This window comes from Hippopotamus amphibius, chromosome 6 (genome assembly GCF_030028045.1).
Source record: "Hippopotamus amphibius kiboko isolate mHipAmp2 chromosome 6, mHipAmp2.hap2, whole genome shotgun sequence".
NCBI lineage: Eukaryota > Metazoa > Chordata > Mammalia > Artiodactyla > Hippopotamidae > Hippopotamus > Hippopotamus amphibius.
Window position 1 is genome coordinate 12,136,350 of NC_080191.1, and position 19,788 is coordinate 12,156,137.

The 19,788-nt window shown below is 41.3% G+C and overlaps 1 protein-coding gene across 4 annotated transcripts; it reads left to right on the top strand.

Moving 5' to 3' along the window:
- The first annotated feature begins 707 nt into the window (after positions 1-707).
- Positions 708-18,522, top strand: POPDC3 (popeye domain containing 3). 4 transcript variants are annotated; one of them, XM_057738544.1, is made up of 4 exons: positions 708-785; positions 15,227-15,959; positions 16,909-17,017; positions 18,052-18,522. In XM_057738544.1, exons 2-4 carry the CDS (start codon positions 15,475-15,477, stop codon positions 18,331-18,333), a joined length of 876 nt encoding a protein of 291 aa, XP_057594527.1. In that variant the 5' UTR covers positions 708-785; positions 15,227-15,474; the 3' UTR covers positions 18,334-18,522. The 4 variants fall into 4 exon arrangements, with proteins under 4 accessions (XP_057594527.1, XP_057594526.1, XP_057594528.1 ...); XM_057738543.1 differs by lacking the exon at positions 708-785 and adding an exon at positions 1,077-1,167; XM_057738545.1 differs by lacking the exon at positions 708-785 and adding an exon at positions 8,623-8,735.
- Positions 18,523-19,788: the final 1,266 nt, after the last annotated feature.

Genomic DNA, 19,788 nt, shown 5'->3' on the forward strand with positions numbered 1-19,788 from the left:
TAAAATCGAAACCCAGAACACATCTGATGTCAGAGCTCATGACCTTCTCACTTCCTCAGCCACATACAGTTTAAACTGGGTTTCCAACATTTCTGAGTAAACCCCTAGAATGATAAGAGCAAAGGCCTGGAAGACAAGTGGTTTCTAGCTACATACAGGGTGTAGGAATACGGGTATTTTTTGGCCTTCAGTCATAGCACCAATTAAATTTCCACCATTTATATTACTTTAACTGTTATTCTGAGGACCAGAAAAGACATTGATTACTCAGTAAATGTTTGTTCCTGGAATCACAGACACAAACTCAGTTGTAGAATACGCGTGAGGATGCTGAGAGAAGGCAGGAGATGGAAATCCCCGAGGAAGGTGTTGTGTTTCACTGTTCCCTCACCAACCACCATAGGGTTTGACCACCAAAACCAAAGGAAACGTCACTAACTTCATAGGAGGAAAAAATGCATTTGATTTTTGCCTTACGTTGTTTGCTTTTTACTGATTTGAACTTTTTTTTTGATCATTTAATTTTTTTCCTTCTACGACTGCCCATGCTCTTCATACATGTGCTTTATTGAGACGTTCATTGATATGAATGAAGATATTAAACGTTCTCTGCCCTGTACACTCAAATATGCCCATCCCCGCTCCGGTCATCTATCTTTTTTTGTTCACAGCGGGGGTGGGGTAGCGAGAGGACGGACCGGACCTACGGTTGCTTTCCATCCGAGGAGTCAACCCCGTGGCTCTCTGCCTAGGATAACAACAGATGCAAGGTTCCGTTGATAACGGTGAGCGGTGTTCACTTCGGGAAACCCGTGGTCTTTACAAACTTCGGTGCGCCGCGATCGCCAGGTTCATCCGCAGTGCCGCGACTCCCGGGAGGCGGGGGCTGCCGGGGCCCCGCGCGGCCCCCGCCGCCCCCGCCCTCCCCCGCGGTGCCCGTGGCGCGCGCCCGTGGCCGGCCCCCGCCTGCGCCGCCGCGCCGTTCCGGAGCCGGGCTGCGGTCACCGAGCGCCCGGGCGCGGGGCGGGCGCCGGCCCGGGGGCGGCCAAGAGCGCGCGAGCCGAGGGCCTGGGGCTTCGCGCTGGCCGCCGGGGCCCGACCGCTTCCCGGCTGGGAAAGTTCTGCGCGCGCGAGGCCGGAGCCCTGCGCGGGGCCGAGGGAGGCCAGGTAAGGAGGGAGCCGGGGCGCCTCGGCCGCCGCCCTCCCGTCGCCGTGCGCACCCGCACCCCTCGCGGCGCTGGGGCCCCGGGCCGGGGGAGGCCTCGGTCTCGGCCCCGCCCCCGGGTGGGGGCCGCGAGCCGCAGACCCCGGGTGGCGCCCGCGCTCCGCCGCCGGTGCTCCGGCCCCGGCCCCGCTCCGGCCAGCGGCGAGCCCCGGGGTCTGCGCGGCGCCTCCGGAGCTTGGCCGGCGGGCCGGGGGTCCCTGCTGCGGGTCGGCGCGCGGGCCCCGGGCGCGCAGGTCGTCCGCCCACAGAGGTGAATCTGCCTCCCACACCTGCTGTGGGTCCCGCTCTTGCCCCGGGCACACCTGTCCCCCAAAAGGATGGATTTTCGAGGGAGAAAAACTGCTTCAGGGCACCCTGACGGCCTTAGGTTGGCCTTGGGGAAGTCGGGCAGCGGCGGGAAGTTTCCCTCTGCGAAGGGTCTGACTAGGGACAGGGTTTTTCCGCTGAGTTGGGGACCGAGAAAGAGGCCTCATCCAAGGTCAAGCCGACCTGTTTACTCTATTTGGGAATCCCCTTGGGGGAAAAAAAAAAGGAAGGAAGGAAGGAAAGAGAAACACATTTGAAAACCACTAAATTACGTCCTCACTAAGGTCGTTTACAGAGGTATGGTACATTTTGAGGGTCTGTATTTTAAGAAAAGATTGAAGGCACAGAATCATATACAGTAATAGGGCTATGGAAAAAAAAATTTGTTTTAGTCAGAAGACATTTTGCAAAAAGTGAAAAAGTTCTATATGCAAATAATAAATGGAAAAGTAGAATTAGAAACCCATTTTTGAACATAACGTAATTTGATTTACTAAACTAGAATGTGACAACCGTCCTTGCAGACTTTTTACTCCCGCTCTTGTGGTTAGGTATTTTCAGTTTGCAAGTCTGCACACTGCAGTTGAGTTTTACAGCAGCCTTAAAAAAGTACTGCTCTCTGTTCACACTAAGGTTTGGTGGCTGTTTTCTTTTCTGTTATTTTTAATACCAGGGACTGTTGCATGAACATATTCCTGGTGAGACAGTACAGGAACTTGGCATTGTCCTTGGTGGCAACAGAAAACAAAAACAAGAACTACCTGAAACAAAATATACACAAAACAAAAATTGGATCTCTCTCCACATTTGCAAAATGAAGAAGTCGGGCTGATCCCAGATGAGCTTTAAGGTTCTTTCCTTCCCTGGGAGACTGGGTTTGTCTTCTAAAGAGTTTGGGATATGAATATTATGTGAAATGTAGAGTTAAGACGTTATCTGTCCTAAAGTTTTATATGTATAAACTGGGAGACATTTGATAGTTGAGCTTCTTTAATCTCATCAGTCTCTCAAAATAGCTGAATCATTGTGCATCCTGGGCTTCTAAATGGTGACATTCTATGCTATTAAATAAAAATGTGTCATGGGGAAACCAAATCCCATGCTTCTTATCACAAGACTGACTAATAGAGTTGACACACTGGAGCATCACGTCTGCTTATTTTGAAACAGTCCCCAGGAAAGATCAAGAATGGTTATGAAGCATTTGCTGTAGTACATGAGCCTAACAACATGTAAGTGATATGACAGGCAAGAAGTTTCAAAACTGCTTTGGAAAATATCCATGATAGATTTGCAAGCCTGCAAATTGCAACTGAAATCGGTTTCTGTAATCATGGGTGTTGGTCAGCTGGGATCATGAACTACAGAGAATAAGTAAGAATTTATAGGAGTACATGGAATCATTAATGAGATTTTTTTTTTAAGGAAAAGGGAAAGCATTTCTCTCTCTTATCTAAGTTGTTAGAGGAAAATGTCTTAAAGTGGAAGCCACAATAAGTTATTTTATAAATTAAACACATAACCAAAAGTTGCTGACTGAAAGTTCCCATAACAATGCTCTATCCTCCTCCAGCCCAGAGAATTCAGGGATCCGTTCGCACAGACCCAACGTGAGACCTCATTTTATGTTTAACAGAATAAACCCCTGGTGACTCACACACACTCTGAAATTGGCTGGGGAGGAGGGATTTACCTTCTAGAAAGAGGAGCAAGCAGCTGAGCCTGTGGAATAACTTTCATCTCTCCGAGCCTCAGTTTCCCCTCTGAACGACGCTGCTAACACTACTTGGGTTGCAGAACTGCTGTGACTCCTAAATGAGTCAGTGTAGGCAAGACCCAGTGCCTGGCACATAGTGAGAGCACAGCTCATCTTAGCTCTCCCTGTCTTCCTTAGTAGGTGTTTGTTTATTGACTGAATAAACTGAAGGATGAATAGCAGGTTACAGTTTTTTGCTTTTGAGTTCAAAAACTCCATGTGGGAAAACCTTGATAATTGTTAAATCTGGGTGATGGGTTTATGGGGATTTATTATATATTATTTTCTTTTTGGCGTATGTTTAAAATTATTCATCAGAAAAAAAATGTAAGAGTGAATCTGAAAAAAAAAACCTCACCTTATAAGATGTATTTCTAATCTAGCATTTCATTTTTAATTGGAATTTTTAAAATTATTCTATATGGACAGGAAAGATAAACAATTATATAGAGAGAGTGGATGGGCAGGGAGTGATACTAGAGGGCAATCCATAGTGATCTTTAATTTTTTGTGAAATCTTTTTTTATTTTAAAAAGATGCAAAAATATGACTGTGTTGCTATTAATTTGGGTTTTTGGTTCATGGATTTTTCTTCTCTGAAATTTTTGTATTTAAAATTTTTTTAATTAACATAAAATCACACTTTATAAAATTATTATAAGGAAACAAACAATACAGATGTACAAAGAAAAAAGTAGTGTCCCACCATTCAGGAATAACCATCCTTAACGTTAAGTGAAGATCATTCCATATGTCTTTCTTTGCATTTATCCAGATGTAAGGATACAGAGACATTACTGTGTAATGAGGTACTCCAGTAACGTATATAATGTTTGGGGATTTATTTGTTTGTTTGATTTTGGTCTTTGATGGAAGTTCTAAAACACAAGCTTGTTTGCATTTTGATTTTTAAGATTTTAGACTGTCTTTTAAAATGCAGCATTTGTTTAACAATTCAATATGCAGCAACTGACTTTAAATGAGTTTTAAGTTGCTTAAGTTTTTTGCGTATAAGATGTATTTTTAGATTATTTTAGATCTCATAATTTGAAGCTGGGCTTAAATGGTGTCAAAACTTGAATTTCACTAAAATGCAAGCTCCATGAAGGCAGGGGTTTATTGAAGTATTGCATATGTTAATTTGTAATATTTTCCTGGCCATCTGAAAATTGATGATGCAGTCAGTTATGCTAGAATGCTTGTTTTAAAACCCAGCATCATTCCAATGCAATTGAAATATCAGGGAACAATTTGAGCATAACACAAATTTTGCACTTGCTTATACATGATTTACTCAGCCAGACACACCAGGTGAACACACATTAAACTGCAGCCAGTGAACTGAGCCCTGTAGAAATATACAAAATGCAAACACACACAGACCTCAAACATCTACCAGCTACCTTGGTTCACTGTGCAGTATCCTGCAAGATCGTATTTTGCTGTTCTTTTGCACTTAACGAACCTTTCTATGTAAAAACACACTCATTCAACATCCCAAGAATGTCTAAACATCTTAATTCACAAATGCCTAATAGTGCATGCAAAAGGAAAGCTTCAATATTGAAGAGAAGCTTGAGATAATCAAATATTTTGAAAGAAGCAAGAAAGAGAACGTAGTATTTCCTGAGCAGCAGGAATAAGGGAATAATCCACACTGCAGACCATGACAGGAAATGCACAGGAATAAAAGACACATCTATGGCTGGAATAAGCTTAAGTACTGCAAAGTCAGTAAAAACGAGGCTGAAAGAAATCAAAGAAATGGAAAGATTGTTGAGCATGTGGATGGAGGACCAGAGAAAGAGAAAGCTCCTATCTCTATATGGACACTTGAAAGGAAATGGTCGTTCCCTGTAGACGTGCTCCTGTTAGCACCAGTAGTGACTGGTTTGGTGGTTTAAAACATTGCTGACTCTGGTGTGTGGCCCACCTGCTCATTAAGCCTGAAAAAATGACAAAGGAAAGATTATAGCCAGTTAGCTAGCATATATGAACTTATTAGGTGTGTTTGCCAGAAAGGAACCTGAAAACCCGAAGTAAATAAATATAGAAAAAGTGAGTTCATTTGCTGCATGTTGTCACTTGGAGGAGAAGTAAATGAAGATGTCTGCCTTGGATTCATATCAAGAAAAGGCTGTTGATGCATCTGTGATTCCAGCTTCTCTTGCATCTTTCATCAGGAATCTCTGGTGAACTCACTGCTTGACATGAAAGCAGCAGGTCGGAAGTGAATGGCTTCCTGCTTGTGCCTTTAACCATTTCCAGGACATGGAGAAGTCAGAAGAACTTGAAGTAGAGTATGGGGGTTGCTCGTTTAAAGCAATCAGCCGATGAGCTTGAGAAGGAGAGGTTTACTGCTGTTTCTTCAAATTAAGGAGTATAGGGCACGGAGTGGTTCAGCATAGGACTCAACCCGCCATCCTTCTGTTGCTCCAAAAATTGTCATTTCTTTTTTCCTTCCAGTTTTATTGAGATATAATTGACATACAGCACTGTATAACTTTAAGATGTGCAGCATAACGATCTGACTTACATACATCGTGAAATGATCACCATAGTAAGTTTAGGGAACATCCATCATCTCATATGGATACAGAATTAAAGAAATAGAAAAAATATTTTTTCCTTGTGATGAGAGCACTTAGGATTTACTCTCTGAGCAACTTTCCTATACATACATACAGCAGTGTTAGCTGTATTTATCATGTTGTACATTACATCCTTAGTACTTATTTATCTTATAACCGGGAGTTTCTACATTTTGACCGCCTTCATCCAGTTCCCCCTTCCCTGATTCCTGCCTCTGGTAACCACAAATCTGATTTCTTTTTCTACAAGTTTATTTTTGAAGTGTAATTGACTGACAGCACTATGTCAGTTCCTGGTGCACAACATAGTGAGTTGATATTTCTATACATTTCAAAATCATCACCATAATAAGTCTGGTTCCCATTTGTCACCATACAAAGATATTACATAATTATCCACTATATTCCCCAGACTGTACATTTCATACCCATGACTAATTTATTTTGCAACTGGAAGTTTGTACCTCTCAATCTCCCTCACCTATTTCTCTATCCTCCCACCTGAAAATTTGTAATTTCTTAAGAAGACATTTAAATTCATTGAATCTAGGACTGAAGGGAGAAAACAAGAATGTTGTTGATTTGTTCCAGTAAGTCCAGATATTTAGATTCAAACTGTATGTGAAACAGTATGTCATGGTGGTTAAACCTTGACAGCAGAGCCTGGGCATCTGCCTGCCTGGGAGTGAATCTGGGCCCTACCGTTACTGTATCCTTAAGCAGCCTATACTTCAGTTTTCTCATCGGTAAAATAGGGACAATAACACTGCCTACTTTAAAAAGTTGTGAGGATTAAATGACATAATATTTTAAGGCTCTTAGAAACGTGCCTGGCATATAGCAAGGAAGTGTTCAGTAAATGTTAGGGGCTGGTAGTAATAGTGCTGGTGGTGGTAGTAATAGTAGTATATGAGGATTAAGAAGGTGGCAAATAGATATTGCATTAATTTCCCCTTGCTCAACTCATCTAAATTTGGTGGAGTCACAATTAGAAGAATTACAGAGCTATTTGTTTTGAGTTTCTGTGGGCTGTTTATTTAGTATTAATCTCTGGATGTTTCTGAAACATCAAGTATTTGCTGTATATGTAAGGCTCAACTTTACAAAGAATTGACCCAGTTGAAAGTCAACCAAGGAAACATGGTATTCCAGGAATCTCGGATATTGGTATATGAATGACATAACTCTTCTAGAAGTTGCCCATGTGTCCAAATGCGTAGCAGTGTCGGGGCCACCTGACTCCATGAAAGGAAAACCTATAAAGTGGTGCTGGGAACCACAGTGAATTTAAGTGTAATGCCTAGGGCCACTTATCCTGTCTTGTTTTCCAGATATGATTGAAGACGTGTTATCACCTGATTGTCCTGATTTAAATCTAGCAAGGATTGAGTGTGTTCTGCTCCACAGACCTATATTCCAAGTACACCAAAAAAATGTAGATTATTAGATTAATGACAAGCCTCATGTATTGCTAGTATTGGTGTACACTGTGTATGTATTCATTTTCTATTGCTCTGTAATAAATTACCGCAAACTTAATAGCTTAAAACAACACTAATTTATTATCTCACAGTTTTTGTGAGTCAGAAGTCCAGGAACAGCTAAACTGGAGCCACAGCTTAGGGCCTCACAAGCTTGCAACCAGGTGTCAGCCACACTGCACTCCTCATTTGGAGGCCAGGGTCCTCTTCCAAGCTTTTCAGGATGTTGGGAGAATTCAGCTCCTTGTGGTTGTAGGACAGAGGTCCCCATTACCCTGGTAACGGCGGGGTATTTCTTTCAGCTCACAGATACTGCCTGCAGTTCCCTGCCTTGTGGCCCCCACAGGCAGTTCACAGCACGGTGTTTGCTTTTTTCTCGGCCAGTAAGAATATGTCTAATTTCCAATCCCTCTCCAGTCAACTCTCTGCTCTTAATCTTAGATAATTCTTCCGTATTTATACATTTATACACTAACAGTGGAGTCTTATATAACTTAACATAACCACAGGGGTGACTATTCAAGCACCACTGGCCATATACTGTTACCTCATCAAGGGAGCATCTGTCCTATGCCATTCACAGGTTCTGCCCAGACTCAAGGGAAGGGTGTGTACACGAGCAGGGCAGGAATCTTAGAATTCTCCCTAGTACCATATGTGATAAAGTAAGAAGTCAAACATGGCTGGAGATAATCAAATGTGAGTTTAGCTGAGACAAGAGAACCTGAGAAACCCGGCATAGCCTGTGGGCATGTTCTCTGATTTCCTCGCGTCTCAAGAGAAGCCAAGCTTTCATTGGTATGAAAAGTCAAAGGCATATTCCAGCCTACGAGCCTAGGGGTGCGTGAAGAGCTTCAGGCATTATTTGAAAACAAAGGCTGGTGTGGGTCTTCTGGAATCCAGAAGGCCACAATACAATCTCCAGCATAAAATGTATGAGACTGTCGGATTTCCAATGTATTCCATGAGGTATCATCAGAAGATGAAAGGAGAAAATGAAGCCATTGAATATAATTGCTTAGGAAAGTGGCAGTCTCCAAAAGCAAAAGGAAAAAGTAGTTCCTTCCTTGGTAGGGTAAAGAGGCCAAGAACTGTGGTGGGTTGGCCATCTTTATAGGCAGAAACCAGATGGTGACACATCTATGCCTTGGATAACATCTGACCGACTGTAGCATATGAATATTGTAGCCAATATCATTTACATTTATATCAACTCTCTGCTCTTAATCCTAGATAATTCTTCCATATGTATACATTTATATGCTCTACATATGCACTGTTTGCACAGCTTCATGCCAAGTCTTTTCATTTCCTCTCTCTTACTTCTTGAGAGACTCTAGACCAGCACTGTCCAAGAGAAATATAATGCAAGTCACGTAAGTAATTTACAATTTCCTATTAGCGACATTAAAAAATGAGAAGAAATGGGTGAAATTAACTTTAATAATGTTTGATTTAACCCAGTATTTCTAAAACATTATCATTTCAACATGTAACCGATATAAACATTATTAATGACATATTCCTTATCTTTGTACTAAGTCTTCGAAATCTACTGTGCACAGCACATCTTACTCCAGACCAGCCACACTTCAGGGGCTCAACAGCCACATGTGGCTGATGGCTACGGCAGGGGCCAGCACAACCCTAGAATTCTAAGGGCTCTCATCATGGGCATTTAACTTCAACTCTCATTTCTCTTTGTACTCACTTTCTAGATGATCTTGCCAGCTCCAGCCCTTATTCAGTGTTGTCCTGTGTTATTCAGGACAACTGTTAAATATCCCTCCTTCCTGCCCCTTATCTTCTGCTGTGAACTCTGTTACTAGACCAAGTACATCAGGTTAAACATGACTCAAACTGGATCCCCCTTTCCTGTGATTTCTTGACAAGCTTCGGGATCTCATATAATTCCAAAGTGCCTTCACCCCTTCTCTGTTCCTCTGTCTCAGTAGAGACACATCTTCCTTTCATTTCTTCCTCATGGTCTAATATATGCTTTCGTTTTTTTTAGTCCAACACCTAAGCCATTGATTCAGGTATTGGTCATATCTCACTTGGGATTCCTGCCTTTTAACCTGCTTGTTCCGAAACTGTATTCTAAACACTGCTTTTCTCCCTGAGCATTGTTACCATTGCTGTGGTGTGTGTCTGTGTGTCTGTGTCTGTGTGTGTACACACATATAATGACCAACTAATAAAGTCGACATTTTAAAAACACACACACCATCTACATTCCTTTTAAAAAATTACTTAAATATATACCCCAAATGAGAAAATTATGATGCATTAAAAAGGAAAATCTCTATCAATATAATGGTCAATATGATATACAGTGGAAGCCATGCAGACAGACAATAAAGGCCATAAAAACCCAGCACCTAGAAGGTGCAGTTCAGCCACCATGTTCAGGCAAGGCTGCTGCAGGACACCCACAAACCAAGGAAAATGCCTCTTGACCTGAGCAAAGGATGGGAACGAGAACACACAGGAGAAAATGTGCCTTTCCAGCCCTTTAACAATAAGGATTGAAATCCAGATCCTTTACTCTACAGAATGTTTTGGTATCTCTCAACTCTACCCTCCTAGAAGTTCTTAACCCTGGTTGCATAACAAAATCACTGGGAAGTCTGTGGGAAAATGCCAGTGCCTGGGCCCTACCACAGGCCCTAAGTAATCTCTAGAGTAGGACCCCAGTCATAAATCTGGGGTTACGACCTGCAGTCGTAATGCAGTTCTGCCCCCCAGCTATATATTTTGACCTGTGCTAGGAGTAATCTTCTATTCCACATCACAGAGAGTTGTGTTATTTTAGAGCTAAAAGGGACCGCCCACTATTTGTCCAACTCTTTCATTTTATCAATGAGGAAATGGGTCTGGGAAGATTAAAATCACATGCTGTTTAGGGGCACAGCTAAGACTAGGACCTTTCTCTTAAGTAGTAATGCCAGCTGGACAGACTAGATAGCAGAGTGGTGTACTGACACCAGCTCTACAGCCGTGGACAGACAACGAGGGGTCAGAGAACATTAGATGGAATAACCAGCATGGGAGGACAGCCAGTGGTCAGCCAGGAATGGACAAAGCTGAGGCTTGCAAGCAAGGATAATTCAGAGATCCTTCAGCAACAAGATGAGATAGTGGCTCTCAAACTTTACTGTGCAGAAGAATCATCTGGGAGCCTGTTAGGAATGCATCTGTCTGGGTCCCTTCCTGGCTCAGTAGTTCTGGGGTGGGGCCGGGGAAGGGGCATTTTAACAAGCCACCCAGGTGATTCTGATGGAAGTGATCTGAGCACACCTGCTGGGAAGCGTTAAACACTAATCTAAGGTACAAGATTGCTGTTGGCTTCCTGAGACTGGCTTCTTGGCCACTGGAAAGTGAAGACTCAAGGATGGGACAGGCAGTCAGGACACAAGATAGGAAAGAATAATAGAGATCACTCCTGCAGAAATGAGTAAATTTAAAATATAAGATATAAGGATGGTCTGTCTTCGATTGCAATCCTCTGAGGGAAAGAAAGCTTTTAAAAACTATATTCTCCAAATGGCTCAGCTCTGTAACATACAAGCAACAAGCACAGCAGTGGGGTTTCTATGTGCTTTAAAAATTTGCTAAGAATTTTCAATACAGATTCTCTCATTTGAATCTTCCAGCACTCTTTAAAGTGACAGAATAGGTGATAGTACCTCTGCTTTACTAATGCATAAATATGTCTGAGTTCATCTAAGTAGCAGGAAGGAAACTAAAGCCTGCATGCTCTAAACCCTGGTCCTGTGGAAGCAGAACAACGTGGTTTAGACTGTGAGGTCCAGAGTCCAGCAGACTTGGATGGAATCTGAGCTCCAATATGAGCAGTGTGGTGACCCTTACAATGTACTTGCCTTCTCTGAGTTTCAATTTTCTCATCTGAGATGGAGATAATAGTACCCTCCTCATGGGGTTGTGTAGATTAAATGAGATAATTTTTCAAAGATGTCCAGCACATAGTTGCTGAGTAAATGTAGCTCCTTAACGTAGAGAAAACTAGCTTTTTTTTTTTCCCCAAAAATAACAAATTTATTCTCTCATAATTCTGGAGGTCAGAAGTCTGAAATCATGGTGCTGGTAGGTGTGCTTCTTCCAGGAGCGCTAAGGGAGATTCTGTTCTTTGCCTCTCCTAGTGGCTGGTGGCTTTCCTTGATTTATGGCTGCATCACTCCAATCTCTGCCTCTGTGGTCACATTGCTTCCTCCTCTTCTGTCTATATCCTCTGTGTGTCTCTTACAAGAACAACTGCCATTGGATTTGGCCCATCCAGATAAGCTAGGATGGTCTCCTCATCTGGAGATCCTTAACTTAGTTATACAAAGACCTTTTTTCTAAATAAGATTACATTCACAGCTTCCAGGGATTAGGACATGGACATATATATTGGAGAGCAAAAACTAGCTTTAAGTTAATGATTATTTCCCATATGGAACTCATACCACAGTTGGGATATGATTCCAATTAATGAGCAGAATATTGATGGAATTTTGATCTTCTCGGTTGCCTAGCAACCAAAACTAACACAATCCCACAAGCTACCAGAGTTGTTTTAATCAGATCAGGAATTCAGCTACTCTTAAGGAACTGAACGTTGTAAGACGACAGAAAGATTCTCCTGTGAACTTGGAGTTGTGTCAGACATCTTAAATAAGTGATGTCCCAACCCCTTAGTCAAGATCTCCTCCACTTCTCTTCCCCTAGGTGACAGAAGATGTTAGGACGTCTGTTGAATTGGATAGAGAGTGGGGACGGAAAAGGCAGAGCAGGCTTGCACCTCTATACCAGTGTGTTCAGTCCACATTCACTGAGTGCCAAGGGTCAGAAATACAAAAACATTTGTCTTTGCCCCTTAAGAATTCTGGAATCTAGAAGAGGAAGTGAGTCAATGTTGAATAATAATAACAGCAGATTATTTCATGAGTGGCTTTCTATGTCTGTGTCCCTGGCAGTATTCTAAGCATTATGGATTGAGCAGTACAAGCGGATATAGCAGGTCTCAAATATCCACTGTTAGGATTATTATTTTCCTGGCAAACCATCCTGGCAGAATATCCCACTGGTCTCCCAACAAATTAAATCAGATTCGCAACCTTGAAAGACACATGGCCTGCTGGGGAGGACATGAAGCTGAGTGGAGGAGGACTTGAAAATCCACCCTGTGCCTTACTGCCTCTTTTAGCTGAAGCAGTACAAATAACCTATACTGTGCTGATGGTTCAGATACTGCCTCCCTCATGGCAGGACGTATGATGCAATGAGATCATACACGTACATGTTCAGAACCGATAACTGCCATTGCTGAGCTCATCTTCATCAGTTTGCCACCCAGTTTATATCACATTTCATTGAGCATCTTTGTGCCTGCCTTTACATTTCCTTATTCCGCATAACTTAGGCTCTTACAATTTAAAGAGCAAAAGGGGGGAAAGCTTGGGAATATTTTGTTTCTTTGCACTTAATTTTGTCTCCATCATCTGCATCCCCATGTGTTAACTTCTTTTGCAGGGAAGATTGGCTTTATTGCTTAAGAAATCCATTGTGCTTCTTTGGCATTTCAGCATTTTATTTACCCAGAAACATGACTTTAGGCCCCCAGGCCTTTAAAGCGGGCAGCTGGTTTCATATAGTGCTGCTGGCACATGTCAGAGGAACACTCGGCCTCATCACCTGCCCCCGTCAGTTCTCCCTCTTCTAATAAAGTACATCTGTTTTGGTGACTGAATAAAAACACACCAAGTGGAGAAAGCCTGGGTGTGGAGTAATTTAATCAGGGCAAGTCAGCACTCCCTGTTGAGTGATACAGTATCAAGGATAGGAAGATGGCTTGGTAGCAGCTTACTGAAACAGAAGCCAGCGGGAAAGGGCCGGAAACACAGTTCCTCATACAGTCCTAATCGGTCACACTCCAGGAAGGTAGGTGGACAGCATATCCCCCAAGTCCAGCGTTTAAGGGGACAAGGTTCCCATATTTCCCCTGTGAACTGCCACAGATGTTTCACACGGCCTCTCCCTGTTAGCATCATTTTAACAATCTGTTGAGGATTATAAATTTTTCAGGAAGTTCAAATCAAAGTTCAGAGCTTTACTGGCAGTGCTTTTTAATATTGGCTTTTGTGGCATCCTGAGGAATTGATTAATTTAAAATACCTGAGTTTTAAAAGTAAAACAGCAGGGAGACTGACATTTGCAGTCTGCATTTCACAGTTCTCACTACTCATTGTATTTCTTCAAAACGTTTCTTTGTTGTGAGTATGCAGTAATATATAATTTTGTGTTTTGTTTAAAGAGGAGAAACGAAACATATTCAGGGTGCCAGTCTGCCTTGAATTTCATCTCTCACAGAGGGATGGGTGGAGAGAGAATTAGAGGGATGCAATGTTTAAAATGTATTTGAAAGCAGCATAAGTAGAAACAACAATATAGCTGTACGTTTGGGTCTGTGTTGTTTTTTTCTTTTTTTAATAATTCACCTGGTGATGTGCTTGAAGTCATTACTTGCTGAAAAGACAATCACTATCCAAGATGAAAAACCAGGAACTTCATCAGCAGCAGCTTCTTTATTTTCATTTCTAGCTCTGTTGGTAGTAACGCTGTTCCTTTTTTCACTTCAGCTAAGTCATTTTCACCTCTGTATGTGTACTTTTTTTCTATGAGACAAGATCTATGATATGTGACATTAACAGGTGTTCTGGAAAAATCTATCTCAAAATAAAAACACTAAATATAGCACACAGGTTCAAGGTTCTTGAATGTTATTTTGGTTTCAAAAAAAATCAATCTAATGAATGCTTCACATTGAAACCATTTATTGTTAAGAAACCTGGTGATAAATGATACATATTGTACAGCCCTGTCATCATGGTTAAATCTCTCCTGAGTCAGATCACATATTAGCATTTTTACCATATGGCCAAAAGGGTAGAAACTATATGTGCAGAGGAACAAGTCCCTAACATTTTTGGCCATCTGGTAAATAAATGTGTAAGTAGCAGGAATTTTAATATTATTTATTTAGTTATATGGATGCAACATTTAACCTGAAATAGCCTCTAGTACAGTAAAGGAGAACTGAATTTTTATTTCTCAAATAATTTGGATCTAATTAATTAAACATTCTCACAGTCTACTAAGTGCTCTTAAAATCTGACTGCTAATGGTGTGTGTCTTATGTCTATTGATTTATTAGGGCTCCTTACAGTGCCTAATTTAAAATATCTCTCATGGAAGACCACATGATTGGATCTGGTGTGCAGGCTCAAGTGCTGAAGTTCTGCTCTGCCACCGACTGTGTGGCCTTGGATAAATTACTTGGCCTCTCTGTGCCTTGAATTCTTCATCTATAGAGTGAATAGCATATTGTCCAACAGTATCTCTAAAAGGGCAGGCCATGGAAGGCCATGGATTGATGCATCAAAATCACGTGGGGAGCTTGTTCAAAATACCGACACTTAGGCCCCACCCTAAGAGAGTCTGACTCAGTATATCCAGAAAGTCTATGAATCTGCATTTTTAGTCACTGTCCCAAGAGATTCTGAGGTATACTGAATTACTGTTATACAGACCAGCTGATTATAGCACTTAGCTTTCTTGAAAAATATGTGGTTAGCTATTTGTAACAAATACTAAAATTTCTATAAATAATTTATTAATAAGCCTAACTCTAAAATATGCATTTTTATATCCTAGAAATTTAACAATTTCAGTATTTCTGCTGCAAATATTTTAAGTTCCTAGAAAATAGGATGTCAACTTGAATAAGTAATGCTGGTGATTCATTAAATATACTTCTCAATTCTCCTTGTTTAACTAGAATCCTTTCTGTTCTTTTCTTACACAGGAAACCACAAAATACTTGTGGGCTGAATCTGAATCAGGAGCCCAGCTGAACTTAAGGACACCAGCATGGGATTCTTAGTTTTTCAAGATCCATACACACCAAGCCCTTAAGCACCCCAATTCCAGTGTCCGGGCTTTCTCTGATTTTGTGAAGACTTAGCAAAACTCTGATGATGGAAAAGCAAAGGACTTAATTACTTGGATATCATTTAACATCAACTGAGAAGTGAACCAGACAGTATTACAGCCATGGAAAGAAATTCAAGTTTATGGAAGAACCTAATAGATGAACACCCAGTCTGTACCACCTGGAAGCAGGAGGCTGAAGGAGCCATCTATCATCTTGCCAGTATTTTATTTGTAGTAGGTTTCATGGGTGGTAGTGGATTCTTCGGGCTCCTTTATGTCTTCAGTTTGCTGGGGCTGGGTTTTCTCTGTTCTGCTATCTGGGCTTGGGTAGATGTCTGTGCAGCCGACATATTTTCCTGGAATTTTATATTGTTTGTCATTTGTTTCATGCGGTTTGTTCATATTGCCTATCAAGTTCACAGCATAACCTTTGCCCGAGAATTTCAGCTGTTGTACAGCTCCCTCTTCCAGCCTCTGGGGACCTCTTTGCCCGACTTCAGAACTATTGCGATGAGCTCAGAAGTGGTTACTTTGGAAAAGGAGCACTGTTATGCCATGCAGGGGAAAACCTCCATTGACAAACTCTCCCTGCTTGTTTCGGGAAGGTTCGTACTCTTGGCGCTTGCATGTCTTTCCTCTTTATTACTTACTAGCTTGTGTTTCTTTCTGTTGCATTTTCCATCTCAACATAGCATTGTCCTGGGCAGCATTTAGCACCCTGAGGCATGAGAAAGCCCTTGACACATGAGTCATGGACACAGGCATTTAAAGTACATGGTATTATTTACTTGAAGCAGGATATAATTTAGTCTTAATATTTCTTCATAGAAATCAAATGTATGAATTGGTTTGGATATGCTGTTTGTTTCCAAGCTAATCAGTGAAAGTCAAGAAGACGATGAGGCCTAAAGCTTAAAGTAATAGAACACTTGTTAGCATGCAAAGTATCTTAAACAGATTCTGATAGGGCATTCTTTTAAGTCATAGAGAACATTTAAATTTTATAATGATCTTTTTTTTTTTTTTTTTCAGTAAATTCTAGGAATTGCCCACTTGCTAGAAGGGGAGGTGCAGTGTATATAAAATACAAAAACAGAAAGTTTGGGCGAAGAAACAATAATGTGATTATTCGTGTTTTTTAAAAGGTTAAATATTTAGTTTATAGAGGTATTTCCAGTGGTACTTCTTTATGTGCTTCAATATTCTCCTACTTAATTGAAAATCTGACTGAGTGCATTGAAACTTTTAATTGAAATATATTATACACACATAAATGGGCACATATCATCAGTGTACAGTGTGATGAATTTTCTGATGAATTTTACCCACTGTTCCAGAATCCTAACCATGGGAGGAACAGCAGTACATAAATCTTACTGGAGATTTTTGTCACTTCTTGTAACGTATGAATTTAATATTTTGCCCTTCAAGGTTTTAAAAGCCAAAAAAAAAAAAAACCCACCAGAGATCGGAAATACTGCTCCCCACTCTCATCCCCAACTTAGTGCTCTCTTTCTCCTTCCCTCATAACTGATGTCCTTTGTGTTTGGGTAGGATCAGAGTGACAGTTGATGGAGAATTTCTGCATTACATTTTCCCCTTCCAGTTCCTGGATTCTCCTGAATGGGATTCACTGAAACCTACAGAGGAAGGCATTTTTCAGGTAAAGGATAACTAGACCACACTGTGAACACCGCCTTTTCCAAACAGATAAACACTGTTTAAAAACAGGCAGACAAGCAAACAGAGCAGCAGCTGACATAGGAATAATTTATATTTAACTTTGGAATGGACTTGGTAGCGCTCATGTCTTGCCAGTTCTGCTCGAGTCTTGCTGATTAATGTCACTTTATAGGTCCGGCAACAAGGAGAAGATTGGGTATTACATAGGACAGAAAGGATCTGTGATAAATATTCTTACATTTTCCTTTGCTTAACTGAGTGTATGGGAATTAAAATATAATTAATTGATATTTGACTCTAAAACTGCCACCTGTCACAGTTTAGAAAAACATGAAGAACAAAAACTCTGCCTTTATTATAAAATAAGTGACTTTTAAAATTCAAAATGCTGATAAATTTCAGTTGTTTTTTAGCAACAAAATGCTAAACTTACTGTCCCTATGCTGCAGCCATATCCGTAGTTTTGAAAGATAATCATTGCGGTAGGCTCTGTCTGTGGTGCTCTACAGTTTCCCTCTGCTTAATACATGTAACATGCATGTGCATACGTGTGTGTGTGTTTGTGGTACAGATTCATACTCATGCAGAACAGGTCAATTCTGTTCGGTACTGCAGACACTGGATTAAGGTTGAATGTCTGCAGTCTTCAGGACTGACTTGGACATATTTCTCCAATATTAGCCAACTTTATTCATTTTTAAGACAAGTAGCTCTCACTGCAATGAAATGCAAAGTATAGATGCCTGAACATAGAAAACAGATAAACAGGAGATGGGCACAACCCTGTGTGATCATTCATGCTGTACGCTACATATATAGGAATACATTTTGTAGTTTCTTTTTCTGCGTTTACAGTATATTGTGGGTTGGTGGGCTTTTTTAACACTGAAATCAGCAAGAGAAATTCATTTAAAATTTGGGGCCAAAAAAAAAAAAAAACCCCAAAACCCACCACGCGGCAGAACGTTTCTTGCTTCCTAACCTCTGCCTGTGTGTGGTCTTATGTTTCTTTAGGTGACCCTCACAGCAGAAACGGACTGTCGATATGTGTCGTGGAGGAGAAAGAAATTATACTTGCTCCTGGCTCAGCATCGTTACATCTCCCGCCTGTTTTCTGTTTTAATTGGCAGTGACATTGCAGATAAACTCTATGCCTTGAATGACAGGGTCTATATAGGAAAAAGATACCATTACGATATTCGGTTACCCAACTTCTATCAAATGTCAAGTCCTGAAATGTCCAGATCAACCCTGACAGAACATTTTCAGAATTCCAGACGATATTGTGATAAATGACAGCGACGTCTGAAGTTTTATAGTTGTAAAAGACTCTCTTCATCATTCCCCAAATGAAATAGCAAAATACAGAAAACTGAGCTCACTAATATTTTTATAAGTCCAACTCAGAGGCAAGATGCCATTGCCAGCTGTTTTATTCATCTCAACTTGTGCATCGTGAATAAATTTTACAAGTTTTTTTCTGTATCTCTCATTGGAATATATGGGACAGGGGGAGGTGAATATCTATGGGCAGTTTGTCCTTTTCTGCATCAGAACTGGGAGAATGAAACTTTGCATTCTCAAATACGTCCTCAGATTTATTCAAACCTGCTGCCTTGCCCTACTGAGTTAGGAGTTTCTTTTCAAGAAGCCGCCGGTAAGTACTCTCAGAAGGAGAGCGGGTAGCTACTGTCCACATGGGTGTTTCCAGAATTCACTTTTTGCTACAACCTCTGATGAAAGCAGTGTGTGATATTGGGGTGGGCAGCAATTGTTTCTTTTAAATGTGAAGTTATTTAATATGACTAGAAAGTAGAAAAAATGCAAGAGATGATAGTATGCCAATCTTGACTATTTTATTGCTGCAAATAACTCATCAGCCTAATCATTCCATTAACTTATTTAAAAAGAGGCATTTCATGAAAAACAAAGCTGCGTACTAATTACCGAGAAAGAGGAATACTTGTGAATAAATAGTAAAAATGTAGCACAGCATCTCCATTTTTACATGTTCGGTTGAAAGGGCAAAAGGGGCTGGTTTGACTGGCCCGTGAGGGACTCCTACTGAAAGCTACACACACGGCAAGGGTGGGCAGGCGTCTGCCTTCCAGCTATTCCTTCAGCTTTGTAAAGAGACAGAGCTGATCCCTGTCTGGAAAACTGGTTTTCTGAAGCTCACATGCAGGCATGTTCTTTGGTAGAAAGATACATACAGCATCCTACATTTAACAGGTGTGCACTGAGCAACTAGTGTGGTTCCAGGTGCTGACCTGGACACTGGGAATATTTCAGGTAACAAGATCCTGTCCCTCGTAGAGCTCACATTCTGGAGGTGAGGGAGACAGATCATAAAATAAACCAGAAACACCTAGAGGGAGAAAGAGATAGTACCATGAAGAAAGCTAAATCAGGGAAGGTGGCTAGGAAGGGGCATTGCAATTTTAATAGTGGTCAAGGAAGGCCTGAGAGAGAAAGGTAACGTTTGAGCAAAGACCTGAAAGAGGCAAAGGAACGATGCATGCAGCTATCTGGGGAAAGAGCCATCTGGGCTGAAGGAGAGCAAATGAGGTCTTCAGGCAAAAGCAGGAGTGGCTGGGAGGGCGGCACGGCTAGAGCAGAAAGAGCGTAGAGGGAGAGAGGGCAAAGAGGTGATTTGGGGGCCTGCTAAGTCATGGTAAAAACTTCGACTTTTATTCTGAGAATGACCAGAAGCCAGTGGAGAGTTTTAAATAGAAGAGTGATGAGATATGC